This window comes from Rhipicephalus microplus, chromosome 6, assembly GCF_043290135.1.
Source record: "Rhipicephalus microplus isolate Deutch F79 chromosome 6, USDA_Rmic, whole genome shotgun sequence".
Classification (NCBI taxonomy): domain Eukaryota; kingdom Metazoa; phylum Arthropoda; class Arachnida; order Ixodida; family Ixodidae; genus Rhipicephalus; species Rhipicephalus microplus.
This window is the reverse complement of record NC_134705.1, coordinates 35145895-35165145: the sequence shown is the minus strand read 5'-3', so window position 1 is coordinate 35165145 and position 19251 is coordinate 35145895. Positions and strand designations below refer to the sequence as shown.

Genomic DNA, 19251 nt, shown 5'->3' with positions numbered 1-19251 from the left:
GTTGCGCAAGTGCACACGGCTGTTTATAGGGGGCACGCGTTCCTGGCTTGCACATGTGGCTCCCCCACCAGACTTTGGGAAACAGGTATCCAGGCGCGATCTGATCTGATAGCCTAGAAGCATCTTCGATGGCAACTTCCCACTTTTGTTGGGCGTTCTTCTGTAGCTCAACGACAGCCGCATCAATCTGTGCTCCAATTTTCCTCCCTTCATCTTTCGAAGGCCACCTTCACCGTTCTTACGGCTCGTTCAGCAGCCGCATTAGATTGTGGGTGGAAAGGGGCTGTCCTGACGTGCGATATGTTGTTTTGCTGGACAAATGTTGCAAATTCACGGCTAGTGAATTCCGTCCCGTTGTCGGAAACAATCCTTCTGGGCACACCAAACCGGCTGAATATGTCCCGTAAACAGTTGATTGTAGTCGTCGTGGTGGCTTGTTTGAGAGGGATTGCTTCTATCCACTTTGTATGGGGATCAGTTATCACCAGAACCATCATGCCTTCTATTGGTCCGGCAAAATCCTAGTGAATGCGCGACCACTTCTCCAGCGTTTGTGGCCAGCTTGCTGGTGGTGCGATTGGCGGCATGGGTAAATTATCGATGCAGTTCTTGCATGTCTCCGACAGTCTCTCGATTTCTCCGTCCAGGCCCGGCCACCAAAATAATGATCGCGCGATAGACGTCATCGCTGACGACCCTTGGTGATTTTCATGCAAGAGCTCCAGTAAACGTTTGCGTGCCCCAGCGGGTACAACAACTCGGTGGCCCCAATAAACTAAATCGTGCGCCAAGGACAACTCCAGCCGGCGGTTAAAAAATGCCGCCATGTCCGGCTCTACGCTCTTAGATCTTCTGGGCCAACCATGCAGTATGTAATGCTTGATGCGTGCGAGCGTCGAGTCGCGGTCTGTCAGGTGTTGTAGTTCGCGCGTCGTTACTGTGCCTTCATCAAGGCTTTTCAAACATAAGACATACTCTTGCGGTTCGACAGCGCGACAGGAAACCGGTAGTGGAAGTTTGCTGAGGGCGTCCGAATTCAGCAACTGCCTTCCGAGAGAGTACTGAAGCTTGTAGCGATAACTGCCGAGATAAAGTGCCCAGCGTTAAATGCGGGCCGCTGCCATAACAGGCGTTGGGCGGTCGCTTCTGAGCAGTCCCACGAGTGGTTGGTGGTCCGTAACTAGCGTGAATTCACGGCCGAAGAGGTAGTCCCGGAACTTCGTGACACCAAACACGAGTGCCAGCGCCTCGCGCTCTAGTTGCGAGTAATTTCGTTTGGCTTTCGTAAGAGTCTTTGAATGAAATCCGATTGGTCGATGCGCGCTGCCTTTTGTGCGGAACAACACTGCACCAACCCATGCTGTGATGCGTCACATTCCAATTTCAGTTCTTTCAACGGATCAAAGCGAGCAAGTACTTCTGCGTCCTTCAGACATTGTTTGACCTTGACGAATGCCGTTTCCTGTGGGTGCTTCCACTCCCACCGTGCATTTTTTTTTCTAGCAAGTGATATAAAGGCGATTTCGTTGTTGACATATTTGGTAAGAACATGGAAAAGAATGTCAACATGCCGACAAACGAACACAACTCGCTCACATTGCAAGGACTTGGTGCCTTCACAATAGCCTCCACATTCCTTTCGGTGGGGTGCAGGCCATGTCTATCTATCTGATGTTCCAGATAAGCTACGGACGGTTGGCTGAAGCTGCATTTGTCATACTTCAGCTTTACGTGTGTTCCCGGAAGCGATGAAACACTGCTTTCAGCTGAGCTCCGTTGTCTGCCACCTTTTCAGACACAAGCACGTCGTCCAAGTACGCTTGCACTCCAGGAAGACCGGCCAGCATGGTATCCATTTTCCTCTGAAATATGGCCAGAGCCGAGGAAATACCGAACGGCAGCCTGTTGTAACAGAAGAGTCCCAGATGTGTGTTAATCACGGACAGTTTGCGTGCACCTTCGTCTAATGGCACCTGGTTGTAGGCATCTTTCAGGTCTAGCGTACTGAACGATTCCCCAGCGCCTAATGACGCAAACATGTCCTGGATCACCGGAAGGTGATATTGCTCCGTTTCACACGCTTGGTTCAACGTGGCTTTAAAATCCCCACAAATACAAACTGTGCGGTCCTTCTTAAGCCCGGGCACTATGGTAGTCGCCCAGTCCGAATGTTTCACGGGTGATATAATGCCCAGGGACACCAGCCGTTCCAACTCCTTCGCCACTTTGTCACGGAGGGCCTACGGAAGTGATCTCGCTTTGCAAAACTTGGGAACAGCACCCTCCTTCAGCATCAAGCTGGCTGGAGGCCCCTTGATCAGTCCTAGTTCCTCCGAGATGACGTCTGGGTATTCCGTGCGATTGTTGTCGTGGCTGATGGCTTGCACTGTGCCTGGTGCCACCCCTTTTTTTCACTTGCAGTATCGAAACTCCAGCCTTGTCCAGCATGTTTACGAGGTCTCGTCCACACAGGCTTGGTCCAACACAGTCTAGTACTACGAGCTTACATTCAACCGCCACACCTTAATACGTAACCATCACTTGAAGTTCATTTAGTACTGGTAGTTTCCCTGCATAGGCCGAAAGGCTAAGCTATGAAGGTTCCAATTTTGGTCAGTGCTTACAATGTTCTTCGAAAAGCTTGCGGGCTATGACACACACCGGAGATCCTGAGTCTACCTCCATTGTCAGCTCCACACCGGCCCAACTGAACGCGCGCCGCATCGGCGGCTCGAGCCTGTTTTTTCGTTCTGACAGATTGATTGATATGTGGGGTTTAACGTCCCAAAACCACTATATGATTATGAGAGACGCCGTAGTGGAGGGCTCCGGAAATTTAGACCACCTGGGGTTCTTTAACGTGCACCCAAATCTGAGCACACGGGCCTACAACATTTCCGCCTCCATCGGAAATGCAGCCACCGCAGCCGGGATTCGAACCCGCGCCCTGCGGGTCAGCAGCCGAGTACCTTAGCCACTAGACCACCGCGGCGGGGCTTCGTTCTGACAGCAACGTCCAGATATGAGCATTCTCATAGTAATCTTCCGACGCTGCTTCTTGCACTGCTAATGCTTTTCCATGCAGCTCCTGCGCAGCACGTCCTGCTTCTCTGCCTCGACGGCTGGGACACATTCTTGCAATATGCCCACGTTGACCACATTGATAATAACGCGCCTTGATCCAGCTGTAGCTGTTAGCATCGTGTTTAAAACTTCCACATCTTCCGCAATCCCGGCCTCCTGCGTTTTCAGCGCTTTTTCTGAGATTTGTTCGTCGACATGCCTGCATTTGTAACAGCGGTGTTGCTTCGGCTGAAATGCTTTCCGCATCGTCTTCCGCGGCTTCGGCAGATATTACTATCGCTTCAGCTTCTTCCAGCGTTAGCTCTTTCCGCGCTAGCAGTTGTTTATGTACCACACTTGAGCGCACACCGCAAACAATCCTGTCTCGGATCATTCTATCAAGGTAGCTGCCAAAGTTGCATTTGTCTGCAATGCGGCGGATCTCAATGAGAAAAGCGCAAACCGATTCCCCCTCCAGTTGGGAGCGGCTGAAGAACTTGTAGCTCTCCGCAATTTCGTTGCGTTTAGGGTCATAGTACTCCTTCAAGGTTTCGGTAACTTCGTCATAAGTCAAGGAATTCGGCTTCCGGGGAGCTACTCTTCCGGAAGGAATTTGAATGGTCTGCGTGCTCAGCGCAGCCACAAGAAGTGCTCTTTTCTTGCTTGACTCAGTAATGCCGTTTGCTTCAAAGTACGCTTCTGCTTTGATCAAGTACGGGTTCCACTTATCTGTGCTCTCGTCAAAGGTCGGAAGCATCTGGGAAGCCATGGACGTCATTGGCACGGCTGCCTGCAAGGTCCGAGTGCCCGGGTCTGCCTTGACTTCGTGGGTTACGATGTGACTCGTCGCCACTGTTGAGTCGCCGCGGCCTACTGGCCACGGCTCGAAAGGAAAGCACGTTGACATGGTTTGCGAAGGCAGGCGAAGAATGACGTTTATTAACTGCAGTAGGGCGTTATTATAAGATCATGGTAAGGGGAAAGGGAGAAGGGAACAGAGCAAGGAAACTTCACGCATGCGCAGTGGACAGCCAGTCTGTGACACCGCAGCAGATATAACACTTTATTGGGATGGTGTGTGGTTCAAGGTGGGTGCCTCGATTGTGTCTTAGTATTTCCACATTTTCATCTCTTTTTTTTTCATTAGGCAGCCTGTGATGCTTAAATAAAAGGTACTGCCTCTTAAGCCAATCAGAATCATTGAAACTGATGACCATAATTTGTCAACACACAATATTAATTTAGTGACACCGATTTCTGACATTATACTAGGTATGATCGTCCCAGTGTGAGCAGCCTGAAGAAAGCTACATTATTTGTATTTGAAATCAAATTCATATTTAATAATATAGATTACCTGCAATGGATACTTGATGAAAGTGCATACTATCATGTATGCGTTGTGGTAAAACTGAAGTTGCTGTCAATGCACTATGCACAGCATGATTTTGACACATGCATGGTTTTAACAAATCTGCGATGAGGAAATTGCATTTTCTTTCATAAGATTGCAACTGTGTTCGCCAAGAACACCAAGAAAGTTTTGCTTGTAACATCTCTAGTTTGTGTACATTCTGCTTGTTTTAAGACGTATTGTTCTAACTCATTTTAAATAGACTGACAAATTCAGTTTTGCTAAGAGACACATCTCACTACATTGTTTTTTTGGTGTTTCCATTGCAGCCTATGCATGCACCTTGAACGAAATGAGCGTGAAAGAATTCTGGAAAAACCTTTTATCAATGGTGGCTCAAAGAAAAGTTGCTTATACTGCATGGCTTCAGTGTCCTACGGAAAGGGAACTTCACTGAGCCACCTGATTGCTCTATTCAAGGAGCGTGCATGTTCAGGATGTTGAAAATTAAGTCTTTTGTTTTTCTTTAATAAGTCAGTGCTGTAAGTTGTGTGTGTAAAGGCCACCTTTGCAGATAGCTAAGTGTTCAGGGGAACACAATCTGCAACAATAATTGTCACTGTCAGCCATGCCATTGAATAAAATTCAATAATGAACCTATTAGTGATTGCAGCAGGCAACCACGCACGTATTAAAATTTTAGCCAGTCACATTTCTACATAGGTCCAAAAAATTCTGGCATGCCTGTGCCCGCTGCAAAGTTTAGTTGTGGCTTTCATCATTATGCATGCAGGACAGGAAGCACTAGCACACAGCTAATACTCTCTGAGGTGCCGCATATAATCTGACCATGGGTCGAAGCCATAGACAAATATTATAATGGTTACCTTTTTACTACAGGCTGGTGATAGCAAGCACTGACTGCACGTCCCACCAGGGAGTAATAATTTGCTGATCCTCACTGCCTTGCATGTGTAATCATGAAAAGCAAAATTAAACTTCCAAGTGGAATATCTCGGAGCATTGACATGCTCGAAGAATTTTTTCAAGTGAGAGTGTGTAGAAACACGACTGCCACAAACTTTTCAATGCAAACATACCCACTTATTGTAGGCACCAAAATTTCAATATTCTTAGTTGATTAGGCAGCTGACAGCATTAATGTCTTACTTTGTGTCCCCCTGGACACATAACTTATACGCAAAGGTGGTTTTCTCTTCTTAGGGCTGAATTTTAATGCAAGTAAAAAGCACATCTCTGAATGTGTCAGTGCTGCTTCCCAAGGTTTTATGTCATGTTTAATTTTTGTGTAATGTTCAGTTAGTCACTTCAAATTGAACTTTTTGCATTGCAATAAGGCTGTATCAGATCAATGATGTTATTTTCACTGTAATGTTGACTGAATATTTTGCTTTACATGTTTTTGAAACCTTAGTTCATTGTCTTCTCGAATTTAGAGCCATAAGTGCAATCAAGTGATCTTCTACTGTCCTACTTAATACCTAACTTTGCCAATACCTAACCATGTGTGATATGTGACAGTGATAGCCTAACCATGTTTAACATTGTTAATGATAACTGACAGAAGGCACTGTGGAATATGTACTATTTTTTACTTCACTGTGTCTTTTGTGCAAGTATTTTGGGATGGAATTAGAATTTAGGGTGTTGCCAAAACCCCAATTTGATTGTTAAACACAGATTTGTGGTGAAACCCATCAATTCTGACTGCACATGATTCTAACATACCTAAATTTAGGCGCGCTGGGTGAGAAAGAAATCAACTGCTCGACTGCTGCTTTTTGGCTGTAACAAATTTTCTACCTTCAAATATTTGCTACTGGGCCAATAATGTTTTTGCTAAGCTAGCCTGCTGATTTTCGTTGCACTGATAGAAGTCTGCTCGAAGAAAACAGTTTGTGCCTTTTGTATGTGTGCATGTTCCTGCACCAAGTATCTGGCAAGCACCCCAATTGCTTTGTATAATCATAGTTACTATAAAGCGTGCAAGTTTTGGGAAAAAGTGTGTTGTCATTGTTATGTATAATAAAAGTCACAAGTATGCAACTAGATTTGTTGAACTTTTGCATTTAGTTTTGGATGTGCAGTATGATGCATTCATCAAGCAAGACCAGAAACGAAAATGAGTTGACGTTTAAAAGCATGTCTTGTCTCTCAGCAAAACAAATTATCGTAACGATAGACAGCAGTCAATAATTCATTCTTTCAACAAATAGGCACCAATTTTGCTGGTTAAAAAAGTGCCAGCAATCAATTTGATGCCAAATTATGCTGCTGTCCGTGCTTGTCACTCTCAACAGTAAACATCTAAATGCATCGATTGCAAAATGCTGACATGATGCAACAAATCAACCACGGGACACGCTCAACAAGTTTGTTTGCATGAAAAATAAATGTCTAAAAAAGGTGTTAAAAGATCTAGCAAAAGTCTTTTTTGAATTCTGCCAAGAAGTTTACTAGGCTTCTTATAATAAAAATATAGTAAATGTTTACAAAGATTCTTCAAAAAATCTAGAAAGACTTTATTTTAGAATTCTTGATAGAAGCTTTCTAGCAGTATAATAACATGGCAATAGCACAGCTACAGGAGGTTTTCAAGCTGCTTAGGCTTAAATAACACCTCAACAAGACTTTTTATATACCTTTGGGCTATCCTTTTTGGATATTTACTCGAAGTTTTTTAGCTTTTCTTGTGTTTCGTGAGTTAGATTACTCTCTCCATGCTCATTGGATAAACACTGGCTCTAGGGAACTCACTAGCTGTACAGTGAAACCTCATTATAACGAAGTTGAAGGGGGAGTCATAATTACTTGGTTATAACCATTACCTCATTATAGTCAATACAGTCAAACTCCACTGCAACGAATGCTGCTTCAATGAAATTTCCGCTGCAACGAAAAGTTAACGATTCCCCGTCAGCCGTCCATAGGAGTCAATGCATAAATATTGTCGCCACAGCAAACACTTTTTGCTCGATTGTCCCGCTTTAACAAAATTTTACAATGTGATTCCAGGCTCAGATACTTATTGCCATGCAGTAAACCGAATCTTTAACACTTCAATGCATTTTCAGAGCTTCTAAAAATGCGTCAACGAAGTCTAAAACATGCGTTGGCACCACCAGAAACCGCTGCTATACCGCCGCACTTCAGCAAGCATAGGCGCCGCCATTGCTCGATAGTGATGGCATTAAGACTGCCCTGCTTTTGCCACTGGCTTGCTTTTGTGCTGCAGATGATCCGAAGCTGAAGCTCAGTCACTCAGTTTATGGTTTCTGTCACGCAGCTGCTGGGTAAAACCGCGGAATGATGCCTTTCCCGGTTCCGGTGCTTACCATTATGTTCGCACTTGGCCAGTGTGGTAAATAATTAGAGCAGCTGTTCATCCTCATTATCAACAAAATCAGCTAGCCGCGAGTGATGGATGATAAAAATGGCATAGAATAATGCGAAAATCGCCGCTCTACGATACCTTGCCTCCATCTCGGCATTGTCGGATACTTCTGCCGGTGGACAGCTGCTGGTGTTAACGTGTTAATGCAACTGTTTCGTCTGTTGACAAAGGCAGTTTTAGGCGTTGTTTCAGCGTGCTTTTCACCATGGCCTTGCTATACTGAAAGAGAGTAGGAAGCAGCAGACATTTTTCAATTTTGAGAATAAACGTTCGTTTTTTTGCTAGCTCAGATCGGCTATATTTTTTTTATTTCACTACAACGAAATTTTCACTTCAACGAAATTTTTTCTGCACCCCGTCAGTTTCGTTGTAGTGGGGTTCGACTGTATTCATTTCTACCAACAATTAGCCAGCCAGAGAGAATGTACTCACTGCCGAATATCACTGCAGCCCACCGCGCAGAGAAAAACGACTGTTGGAAGGCAAGAAACTAGCAAAATAACAAAAACAATGCACTTTATTTTCACAAAATTAGGCACACAAGCTGACAGATCATTAAAAAAAAATTGTCCTTAATAGACTTTTACTGGCTCTTCTTCATGTGGATCACTGCTTTGTCAGCTTCAGCAGCTATTCTGAGTCTATTCTCGTTGTCATCGTAAGCACCGAAAAAGTGGCGCAGCAGTTCTGTCGCATCCAGCGCTTACGCAGACATTGGTACGCTGTATTCGCCAACATTAGGCTCCGGGATGTTGAAACTTTCGTGACTGTCGTCATGCACCCCCGTCACCGCGTGCACAATTTGCGCATCTGACAACCCTTTCTTTGTCATCGCATCACCACCAAAGTAGGCGCAGCAAGTGTCGCAGTTAGACACAACGCCAGCGTAAAGGACGACATCTGGGCTAGGTCGCCCGTTGTGTCCCCACCGGCGACATCACCGAAATCTTCGACTACTTTTTTTTTCTTGACACCTGACTCAACCGCTTTCAACATTGCTGACTTCTGCTCGATTGTTATAATTTGGCGTATACATTTGCTGCTGCTGTTGTCTATCATGCGTCTGGCGGCAGAAACTAATAGGCGTGGTATTGCTCTTTCACAGTGAACAACATGAAACAAAGTTTAAACCTTCGCTGTCTCAGCGCGAAGTTGAAGGGGAGAAGGAGGTCAGATGCGCGGGCGAGTCAACGAGGTCTACAGGAGAGGGGAGGCCAGCACAGGCAAGTCCAGTTGTTCCTTGAAAGGGGAGGCAGAGAGACTCACACCCACGCACATGTTGGCAGGTGGCTCCCGGCGAGCGCGAGGCGTGAGTTTTGAATAACCACAGCCATGATGAGACAAACCATCGCGCACTATAGGATACAGTCGACGACCAATTTTTCGGACCCTCAAGGGACCACGAAAATGTCCGAAAAATCGGGCAGTCCGAAAAAGCAAATGTGCCCCAAAATTGCTCATTTTATTGGTTACTATTGAGATGGAGGGCGGAAAAAGTGATCGATCCTCTTCTGGACCATGCTTCACTTCCGTGCGAGCACGTCCGCCCGCATTTTGGCTAGAGTTGCCGTGTCGCTGTATGCTGATGAAAGGGTTGCCATCGCTTGCATCAGCTCGGCTTGCGTCGGCTGTGCTGTTGCAGGTAAGTCGTCGTCGTCGTCATCGTCACTCTCGGACTCCTCAAGCACTTGCCGAATGATTTCCTCATCCGTGAGGCCAGCGCACAGTTCCAAATCGTTGTCCACACACGCAAACTTGGAAAACGAGACATCTGATGGAATATCGATGCCCGCAGTGCGAAGGTCGTCGAGAAGCTGCTCGCTTCCCAACACGTGGTCGACGACGCTGTCCTCGTCCACGGCGGCCGACTCGCCATTCAACACAAATCCCACGTGGCGGAAACAGTTGCGCAGCATTGTCACTGCCATCGACTTCCACGCATCAGCGAGCATGCTAAGTGCCCCAAGCAAATCGACCGAGTACGCTTTTCCGCTGTTGAGGCACACCACCGCACGCGAAAGCAAGCGTGATCGATAGTTCACTTTGAGAGTGCATATGACACCCTGGTCCATCGGTTGTAGGACACTTGTCGTGTTCGATGGCAAGAACTCGACGCGCACAGCCTTCAAATTGGTAATGTGCCCGTGTGCAGCGCAGTTGTGGACAAACAACAAAATTTTGCGGCCTTCTAAATCAAATTTGCGGTCCAGTCTTCTCACATAGCTTTCAAAAAGCTGCTGAGTTACCCAGGCCTTTTTGTTGGCCTCGTACAAAACAGGCAGAGACTTTACGACTTTGAAGCACCTCGGAGCTTTCGACTTACCGATGACGAGCATCGGCAGTTTTTCTGTGCCCGACATGTTGCTACCGATCAGTACAGTAACTCGCTCCTTACTGTGTTTGCCACCATGGCAAGAGTCGCCAGCAAAGGCAAGTGTCTTTTCTGGCATCAGCTTGAAAAAAAGCCCGGTCTCGTCACAGTTGAAAGTATCATCTGGCGAGTACTTTTGTAAAAGGGACTGCAGCTTTTCAGAGCGGTAATTCACAACAACGCTGAGGTCAACAGCTGCACTTTCACCGCACAGTTTTTAAAACTGAGATCAAAGCGCTTCTTGAAGTTTCTTAGCCAGCCGTCACTGAACCTAAATCCTTCAATGTTCTTTGAAGCGCCATCGTCTCAGCTTTCTGTTTCAGGAGGATCCCGGAGACGGGAACATTGCTGGCCACTGTCAACTTCAGCCAAACGAGAAGGGCCTCCTCGAGCTTAGGGTAGGTGCTTTGGGTGACATTTTTCTGATGACATCCAGTAGACTTTCCCGCTACCTCCAAAATCTTCTGCTTACTTTTGATGTAGTCCGAAATAGTCTGTTTGGAAATATGGAACTCTTTTGCAACGTCTGCCCGCGATCGCCCACTGTCAGCGAACTTGATGATGGCAGCTTTTTTCGCCATCAACATGGTGACATACACTCCGCGCTTCATCGGAGCTCTCGAGGCCGACGACATCGGCGACCTCTTATCCATTCTGAATCAGCGCTTGTAGCTAGGCAACACACATGGCACACGTACAGGCGAACAGTCAGTCGATTCGGTCCTGTCTATCCAACGGTAACAGCAGAGAAGAAAGAAATATTGTTCGGCAGCGACGCTGATGCGGAAATAGTCTCGATCCAGCAGTTCGAGGTAGCCACCCTAGCGGAGGCTGGCGGATGCTGTGCGCACGGCCAGCATTGGTTCGAGGCTACTGGGTGAAAAAGTAAACAAGCAAGATCGCGGCGGCGCGAAAAATGATGGCGGTCGGATCGACTGACGCTTGGAAAAACCGAATTATCAAACAGCCCGTCCTTAAGTGTCCGAAATTTCAAGCTGCAAAATACATAATTTATAGGGTATGTCCTTGTGCCAAGTAAATGTCTGAATTATCGCGCATGTCCGAAAAATTAGGCGTCCGAAATATCGGTCGTCGACTGTATTGCATTGATGTATACCAAAATGATCAGCACATGCTCGTTGTGGACAAAGTATGGTTCGTTATATCTATTGTGAGAAAATTTTTGTTTGGTTAAATTCCCATATATGCCCACGTAATGGGCGTATATGGGAATTTCAAAGGGAAATAATTGCTTTATTATATCCATTAGTTTTCATATCTTGCTTTGTTATAACGAGGTTCTACTGTACTACTGTTGAAGCTAACAGAGTAATGCAAAGCACTGACCTAGGCTGCTCTCGATGCCCCTCAGCAGGTCGTTGGTCTTGAAGATGAGCAGCATCTGCCGAGGGACCATGCCCAGAATCTGTGAGATGAGCGGGAAGTGCTGGCTCGCAAACTCCTTGATTTCGGAACCCTGAATTGTACAAAAACGTTACAAAAGGGCATTTTTGACCCATTGAGAAGAAAACACAAGGTACGTTTCTAAACACCTCCTGGCATACAAAAAGCATGAGTAAAGTTTTGGTTCAAAGTGAATTCGAATCAAATAGTGATTAGGTTGAATCATTTCAAAACGAATTCAACTAGTAGGTATCACATATTTATTCACAATACTGCCAGTCTCCAAAGAGACCATAGCAGGTGGGCACTACAGTATACAGTTACAAAGAGCACTTAACACTTTCACGATCGTAAATTGGCAAATAATGTGTAAAAATACAAATCAGCAACCTCGAAGCATACAATCAGCACTTATGCACACCATACACACCAAATACAAGTGAATGCTGGTTTGCATGTCACAGAAAGGCAGACATCAAGGACGCTAAAAGACGTTATTTTCAATTCTTGATAAGAAATCGCACAATGACTGGGCATTAGTGGTGAAAGGGGATAACAAATTCCATTCGTGGATGGCAACTGGAAAAAAGGAGTATTTAAACGCATCATTGTTACATTTATATTCTAATAGGATATTTGTATGTTGGTGCCAGGTAGCTCGTGTTTGGGAATATTCAACGTAGTTTGAGACATCTATTTTGAAATAATTATGTAGGAGTTGATAAAGAAATTTCAAACGTGCCTGCTTCGCCCATGTTTCGAGCGTGGGAAGCCCAGAAACAGCTAGAAGGGTAGTAGGTGAGTCAGCCAGTTTAAATTTGTTATGTATGAATCTTATGGCCTTCCTTTGTACCTTTTCTATTTTTTTTATGTTAGTCACGGTATGAGGAAACCATACAGTATTTCCATATTCAAGGATTGGCCTAATGAATGTTTTGTAGGCTAGTAGTTTCGTCGAGGTGGGTGCCAGATGGAGCGATCTGCGGATAAAAAATAGTTTTTGCATAGCAGAAGAAGTAACATTATCAATGTGAGCGTCCCACCTTAGATCTGATGTTATTGTTAAGCCTAGATATTTATGTCTCTGTACATTCGTGAGAGCAGCACTATTTATGTTATAGCGAAAGTTAGAGGGTTCTTTTTTCCGTGTTATCGTCATGCATGCAGATTTTTTTATCATAAACAAAAAAAAGCATATCGGTCACAAGCCAACTAACCTGCACAAAATTTTTTAAAAATTCAAACAAGGCATGAACAAATGTGATTCCCTAAGGTACAAAGGGAAGTGGAAGCAACTAGACATAGTAGCAGCATTCTACTTTCTGAAGAATGAAAGTGATAACCTGTTAAACATGTTACATTTTAAAGTTTACTCTGCTTAGAGCACATAAGCCTGCATAACAACCTTTTAAATTGAAGAAACTATGAATCGATGTGAGAGTGATTATGTTCATAAAACGTTTTGCATTTTGCGACAGCGCGGATTTCTCATGAACGTGAATGTTCATGCTATAGCGTTCCTGCACTGCAGCGAAAGCACCTTTACAAAAGGAATTAAATGTGAACTAATGTGTAGTAGGGGAATGCGAATATTTTTATCAATCCATCTTAATTTTTCGACATGTTTCTTTTAACAAGTTAGTGGTCCCTCAGGTGAAGGGCGGTTATAAGACTACTTGAGAATGCCTGAGGACCAAGACACATGGCAGCAGTTCAGGAATTCAAGCCCTTAAAGGACCGCAGGAAATATTTTGTGCGAGAATGAAAACAAGCCATCTGTTGGTGCTTATGGTTCGTGAATCCGCATGTTGTGTATTTGTATATAAACGTGAGTAAATAAACATAAGTACACATTTTACAGAGTGATAAATTTGGAATAATTTTTAAATGTTGTTTGCTATTCGATTCACTATTCAAGCTTCCCAGACAAACTTCCCAGTCAACGTTAGATTGATAGTGGCCTCTCTGCAATTTTTGTTATGCTTCACCCCATCACACACTCATATCATCGCAAAACTCTTTTTCAGGCTCTGCTACAGTCATAAATGTGATGAATTAAGAAAATGCTAGTTCGAACACGGCGATGATAGATGTGGCAGAGGTGGGGACTCAGTTATTGCTGTTTTGTCCCTGTATCTGATATGTTGGGCAGGAAGTTCGAAAAATCAGATGTCAAAGGTTTTTAGCCCCCATAATTTCAGACGTTCTTAAATATTAACATCTACAAGGCAGGCTAGGAACTCTGGACTCAAAAAGAGTGTACCCTTGTCCACAACATCATTTGGGTTTCAATGGAAGTTTAAGGAGGAGGAGAGGCTAAAGAAACAGGATCTTTGCCTTTCACAGGTAACGTGTTGTCAGTAAAACTTTGCTTGCACCAAATCATGTACGGTAAAATGTCAAGTAAGCTGCCCCCCCCCTCCCCCCTTTGAAGAAGGACAGTCAAATACGAGATTTTCAGAGGGGAGCGCTTGCTTCTATCAAACCAGTCATTGGAATTTACTCGGTGCTTATTTCAGATCTCCGGAAAAAAGGAAGGGGGTACTTAGTGGGGTGGGGCACTTGCTCGGCGTTTTACGGTACAATTTGGCCTCTGCCTTGCCTCATTCTCGATAAGACAACTGTAAAACACCAGCCCTTCAACGCACCGCCAAAAAAAAAAAAACACATTCATGTTGCTATCTTACGAGAATTTCCTTTGGAATCCTCTCTGACATTTTCTTTTGCAATTTGGCTTTGAAGTATTGAAAAATATTCTATAAATATTTGAGAAATACTTTATTTGATTTGCACTCACTCTTAAACATTTCAATTTGCTTTGCACCCAAATTTCACTATTCAACCATTTCTAATATGTACAGTCGAGCCCACATATAACGGCCCCACTTAAAACGAACTTTCGCTTAAAACGAACAATATCCGCGTGACTATGAAAATATACATTGGTTCAATGGCACAAAATCGCACCTGCAATGAACATCTCCTAGCGCCCCTGATCGGTTACAGCGAACGAAGTCAGCGGTCTGACGACTTCCCGGGAAACCAATTTCAACCACCAATCAGGCATTGGCAAGGTGCCCATACATTCTTATTGTTAAATGCCGACCCTGCCTCCGTGACCCTCTAGTTGCCGCTCTCCTCAACCCATGGAGAAAGGAAAGTGTTTTCTTCTTCCATGCCCCGACTGCTTTTTGTTACGCACCCCTCCGTCCTTTGTTCCTGCAATACTCTGAGCACCCCGTATCGCCAGACGAGGCCCGCGTTTTCACACTGCCACCGATTTTTCGGAGACTGGTCGGCCATCTACCCTGTTTTTGGTAGCTGGTATTGTCGTTGGCATCGCCGGCCTGGAGTGACCAGACTATTTGCCAACATCGTCGACCAGCGACTGTATCCGATATTCTACGTCTAGTGCACGCGCGTAAGCTACCCCAACGACTCTGATAACTCGCGATTCGTTTTGTAATTAGGACTTGTTTTCGCTTACTTTGCAATCGGCTCAGCATGCCTTCCGTGCACATGCGGAAGCGCGAAAACGGCTGTTAATTTGCGTGGAACGAATCGCGAAATATCGAAGTTCATGAGGCCACGCAAACCCGCTGGCGCAACAGAACGATTTTTTGACCACGGCAGCCAATTCTTCAAGCACCGCCGCGCGCATCGATCCAGGTGGTCATGCTTTGACTTCTGCGCGCACAGGCACCCTTTCCAAGTTTTTTTACATGCAAGTTTCGCGGACCTTTCAAGCTACTACCCAACCCGCCTCCTCCTCGTGTGTTTTGGTTTTTAAGATCCCCCTCCCGCCGCATCCTACCCTCTCTTTATCGTAACTCCTTGCCCTTCTCTTGCAAGTCTGCTCTCCTCTCTTGATCGAAACCCCTTTGCACGTCTCCACCGCTCCGCGACGCCCACCACGCTGGCTCGAATTAGTTTCGTTTTCTTACTGGAAACGGGCCCCGAGCTGTTCCACGTGTTCTGGCATGTGTGTCGCGTGTGCGCATCTTGCTCGCTCTTGGAGTGCGTGTGTGGTCATGATAGCCGATGGGAGGACTAGCACGCTTTTTCCTGCGGCTCAACAAAACGTCAAAAATGTGTCCCCTTGGCTTGAGTGTAATCCGCGAGTTAGATGCCGCGTTGCGGAGCGCCTGCTCATAGCTTTTGACCACCTGGCAGCCAACTTGCCACTTCAGGTGTACCGGTATTCAGCTTTGGAGATGGTGAATATTTTGTGGGCGGCGGTGACGACTACATGCGCGCGAAACTGTTTTCGCAAGGCCGACTTCGTCGACGTCGGGCCCGATGCCGAGCCTGAAGCTTCCGAGCTACGGCGGCGATTTGTGGCAGTGCGTCGTCAACTCCGACCTGGGAGAACGGGTGGGAAATCTGTTGCGATGGTTTAATTACGGCCGATGATGATGCTGGCACTGCGGAACCATGCACGGATTTGGGAATTGTGAAGGAAGTACATGGTGAGAGCGATTTGGAGGAATCGGGTTTCGAGAACGACGAAACTTTGGAGCCAGTGCCTCATGCAGCTTATGCCACGGGTCTCGGCGAACGAGCACCCTGCCGTTTTAAGGGGGGACATGGGTCTTAGCACGCTTTTTAGCAGGCTAGAGCTCTCTCATTTATTTTTTAATCAAATGTGATAAAAGTTGGCATGCTTACTTAGTTTGTTCTCCTGATTCTAAAGATGTAGTTATTTTTTCTGTAGCTTGATTAGTTAAATAATCAAGATAACAATTTCTATTGTTCTTACTGCAATAGAAAAATAACCACCTGTCAAAAATTTATAAATGACATAGGGATTGACAGCAGCAAGCATAAGACATACCATTGGAAGCACTTTTTTGATTGGGTCATTATTTCTTACTTTGCAGTACACTAAACTTTACAGCTCTGAATGTGGCCATTGTGTGGTCACACAAAAGACTAGTTTAAAAAACTTGCATCAAGAGAAATCAGAATCTGCTTTCTATGTTGTGTGCTCCAAACATATAGCTTTATGCTGCAAAAAAAATATTCTGCCATCTGTAATAGTTTCTCATATATTGCAGTAATTTTCATGCAGGGTGTACAAAATTGCCATTTTGAGAAAATGAAGAAAACAAAGAATTCTATCATTTCTTACTGTAAAAATGTATGTACTTAGAATTACATAGCCATTGACATATAAATGAATGCTAGAAAGCCTAAGGAGCGCAATGCTGCAAGCTGATCGAAAATTGAACGAGCACTTCTCGAATTACAGCACAGTAAAGTTCATTGCATGTAACCAAATACAGAAATTTTTTATTAACATGAAAAAATGAGGCTGCCCATTAAAAGTAAGCTCACAGCATTGTTTTTTGTGCACATTTATCTACATTGTGCAAAAACAATTACAGCTCTAGCTGTCCTAGGTCCACTTTTACCGAACAAGCAAAAGAAAGTGGTCAAAATCTGTGCTTCGAGAATAATGCTGTTAAAACTTTATGTCACCGTTCCGAGTGAAAAATATCACGGCACACATACTTTTAGTCAGTTAGTATGCACCAGGAATGTAATAGGACTGATTGTTTGCGCGAGCGTGTCGTTTCTTCTGGTCCTGTAGCAAGTTGTCGCCATGTGCTCGTCTGCCGCAAGGCCACTTATTCGTTCGGTGACTACTAACGGCGATGTGCAACAAATGTGTGTGCGTCATCCGCGATCCGTCGAATAACACGGCGATGTTTTCCCGGCTTGTCCAGAATGAGTTACCCGTAATTGTCGCGAGCCAAGTTGCTCCCTCGCTCATCGATTTCGAGGCTACACGAGTACCGATGTGTTAGCTTCCTTTTCATGTAAGACTGCCACATTTCCGAGCGGAGATCGCGAGAACGTTGTGAACACGTCGTTAAAAGAGCAGTCTACCTGTTGCCAGTAGCCTCCATTACGGGGCGGCGATGCGAGCATGTTTACCGCGAACGGATTGACTTTCTGTTGCTCGTCGACGCGCGGCGTACTCCACTCTGACGACCCGTCGCGCAGTTCAGGGTCCTTTCGTCAGGCGGGGGGAACCGCGGCATCGGCGCGTTTAGCGATAAGACTGCACTTCCGTTCCATCAATACGAAGATTGATATCTCTTGTAGCTTCACTCTGCTTTTTACTTGCCGTCCTCTAACTGATGAGACTGCAAAACACAGCTGTTCTCAGAAACGTTCACGGCAACCAACGGGCTTGTACGTGAGTTAGGCCTATACCAGTGACTCAGTGACCGCTGTTGACCACGTCGAGTTCGTTATCTTCATTGTCCTAAGCTATAACGGGGCTCATTCTGAAGTTCACAGTGAACGAACGATCACCACACCCACTTCACAAATTAATGTAGCACCGAACTTTTTTACTGCTGCAGGTAGTCAGTAGCACCATGACAAGATGGCACATGTCCGTGCGCGTCACGATGGGGAAGCAGACGCCGGAAACGCCACTTGGCCAATCGGATGCCTAGGTTTTGTCAGGTGCCCTAAGCAGCCAACAGAATCGCGCGCTAGTGTTTTTCGATGACGCGTTTTTACTGAAAAACCAATGAACAAGGCGAGCCAGCGGTGGCGGGAAATTGAAGATGAAGAATGACCCTTTCAAATGAGACCAAGATGAACATGATAGCTCGTGTGTAACGGCAACAGTTCGGCGCGGTAAAAGCGTGATTTTAGCGTCAACTTGCGCTCACATTCATCTCACAGGGATGTTATAAATTGATCTTGCGCCAGAAATAATGACACGAGAAGCTAGAAACGTCTGATGGGTGCAAAAATAGGTACAGATTCCGAAAATGTCAGCTTCAAAAAGTCGATATTTTTGCGATTTTTTACCTTCTAAGACCCGTGTCCCCGCTTAAATGAACTCGAGACCGCCCTTATCGCTTCTGCTCTTCGAAACATGTGCATCACGGACTTTTTGGGGTAAAAAAAGCTTGTGTTTTAACTCACAACTTTTTTTAAAAACTGTGTTTCATTTACTACGAACTTCGGGATACAGTGAACAAATGCCGCGTCAGGCTCAGGTTCGTTATAAGCGGGCTCGACTGTACACCTAAAAATGAAATGAGTTCTAATATATACACCTACGATTAGTCCCCTTCAAATACGTTAAAATTTTTTATAACTTCACTTGGGATCAGAGCGAATTCGAATGCTGTAATGCTTGTATGAATATTTAAAGTGCTCGAATATTAGCACAAGCCTAGTTGAAACGACAAACGGGGTGAGTTGGTAGGTCAGGGCCGCTTGAATTACGACTTTGAAAAGGGTGCTAGGAGTAGTTGAATAAGTGCCTTTCTGGGAGTAGCCAGCTGCACTGCAGGTAAATCATCAACATCCACGGCCTATTCTACGCTCACGGCAGGATGAATGCCTTTTGCAACGAGCTCTCACTGAGCGTATCCTGAGTGAGTTAATTTTTTTTTCATGCCGGCAAGCTTCCTAACTTCGTTGTCTTTGGCTGCATTCAACATTCCTTGGTGTCCATTCCCTCACTGCCACCAGAAGTCAGTCTCTTAATCTTACATGCTACACACTCTCCGAGTTTGCTTGCTATCCTCCAAGCTTTAGTCTTCTATACTAGTACAAGCATTGCAGTTCAACTTATACATATTCAACCATCAAAATTATTGGGATTCTATG

At 45.2% G+C, this 19251-nt stretch overlaps 1 protein-coding gene across 6 annotated transcripts in view; it reads right to left on the bottom strand.

The window, feature by feature from the left end:
* Adck1 (aarF domain containing kinase 1) overlaps positions 1–19251 on the bottom strand; it is a 146427-nt gene that overhangs the window by 12066 nt on the left and 115110 nt on the right. For 5 of the 6 annotated variants that reach the window (XM_075865915.1, XM_075865914.1, XM_075865916.1 and 2 more), the window contains one exon: positions 11551–11680. In XM_075865915.1, coding sequence (XP_075722030.1) covers positions 11551–11680 — 130 coding nt within the window. Of the gene's footprint in view, positions 1–5380; positions 8052–11550; positions 11681–19251 lie in introns of those variants that run through there. The other variant, XM_075865917.1, reaches the window with a different exon arrangement.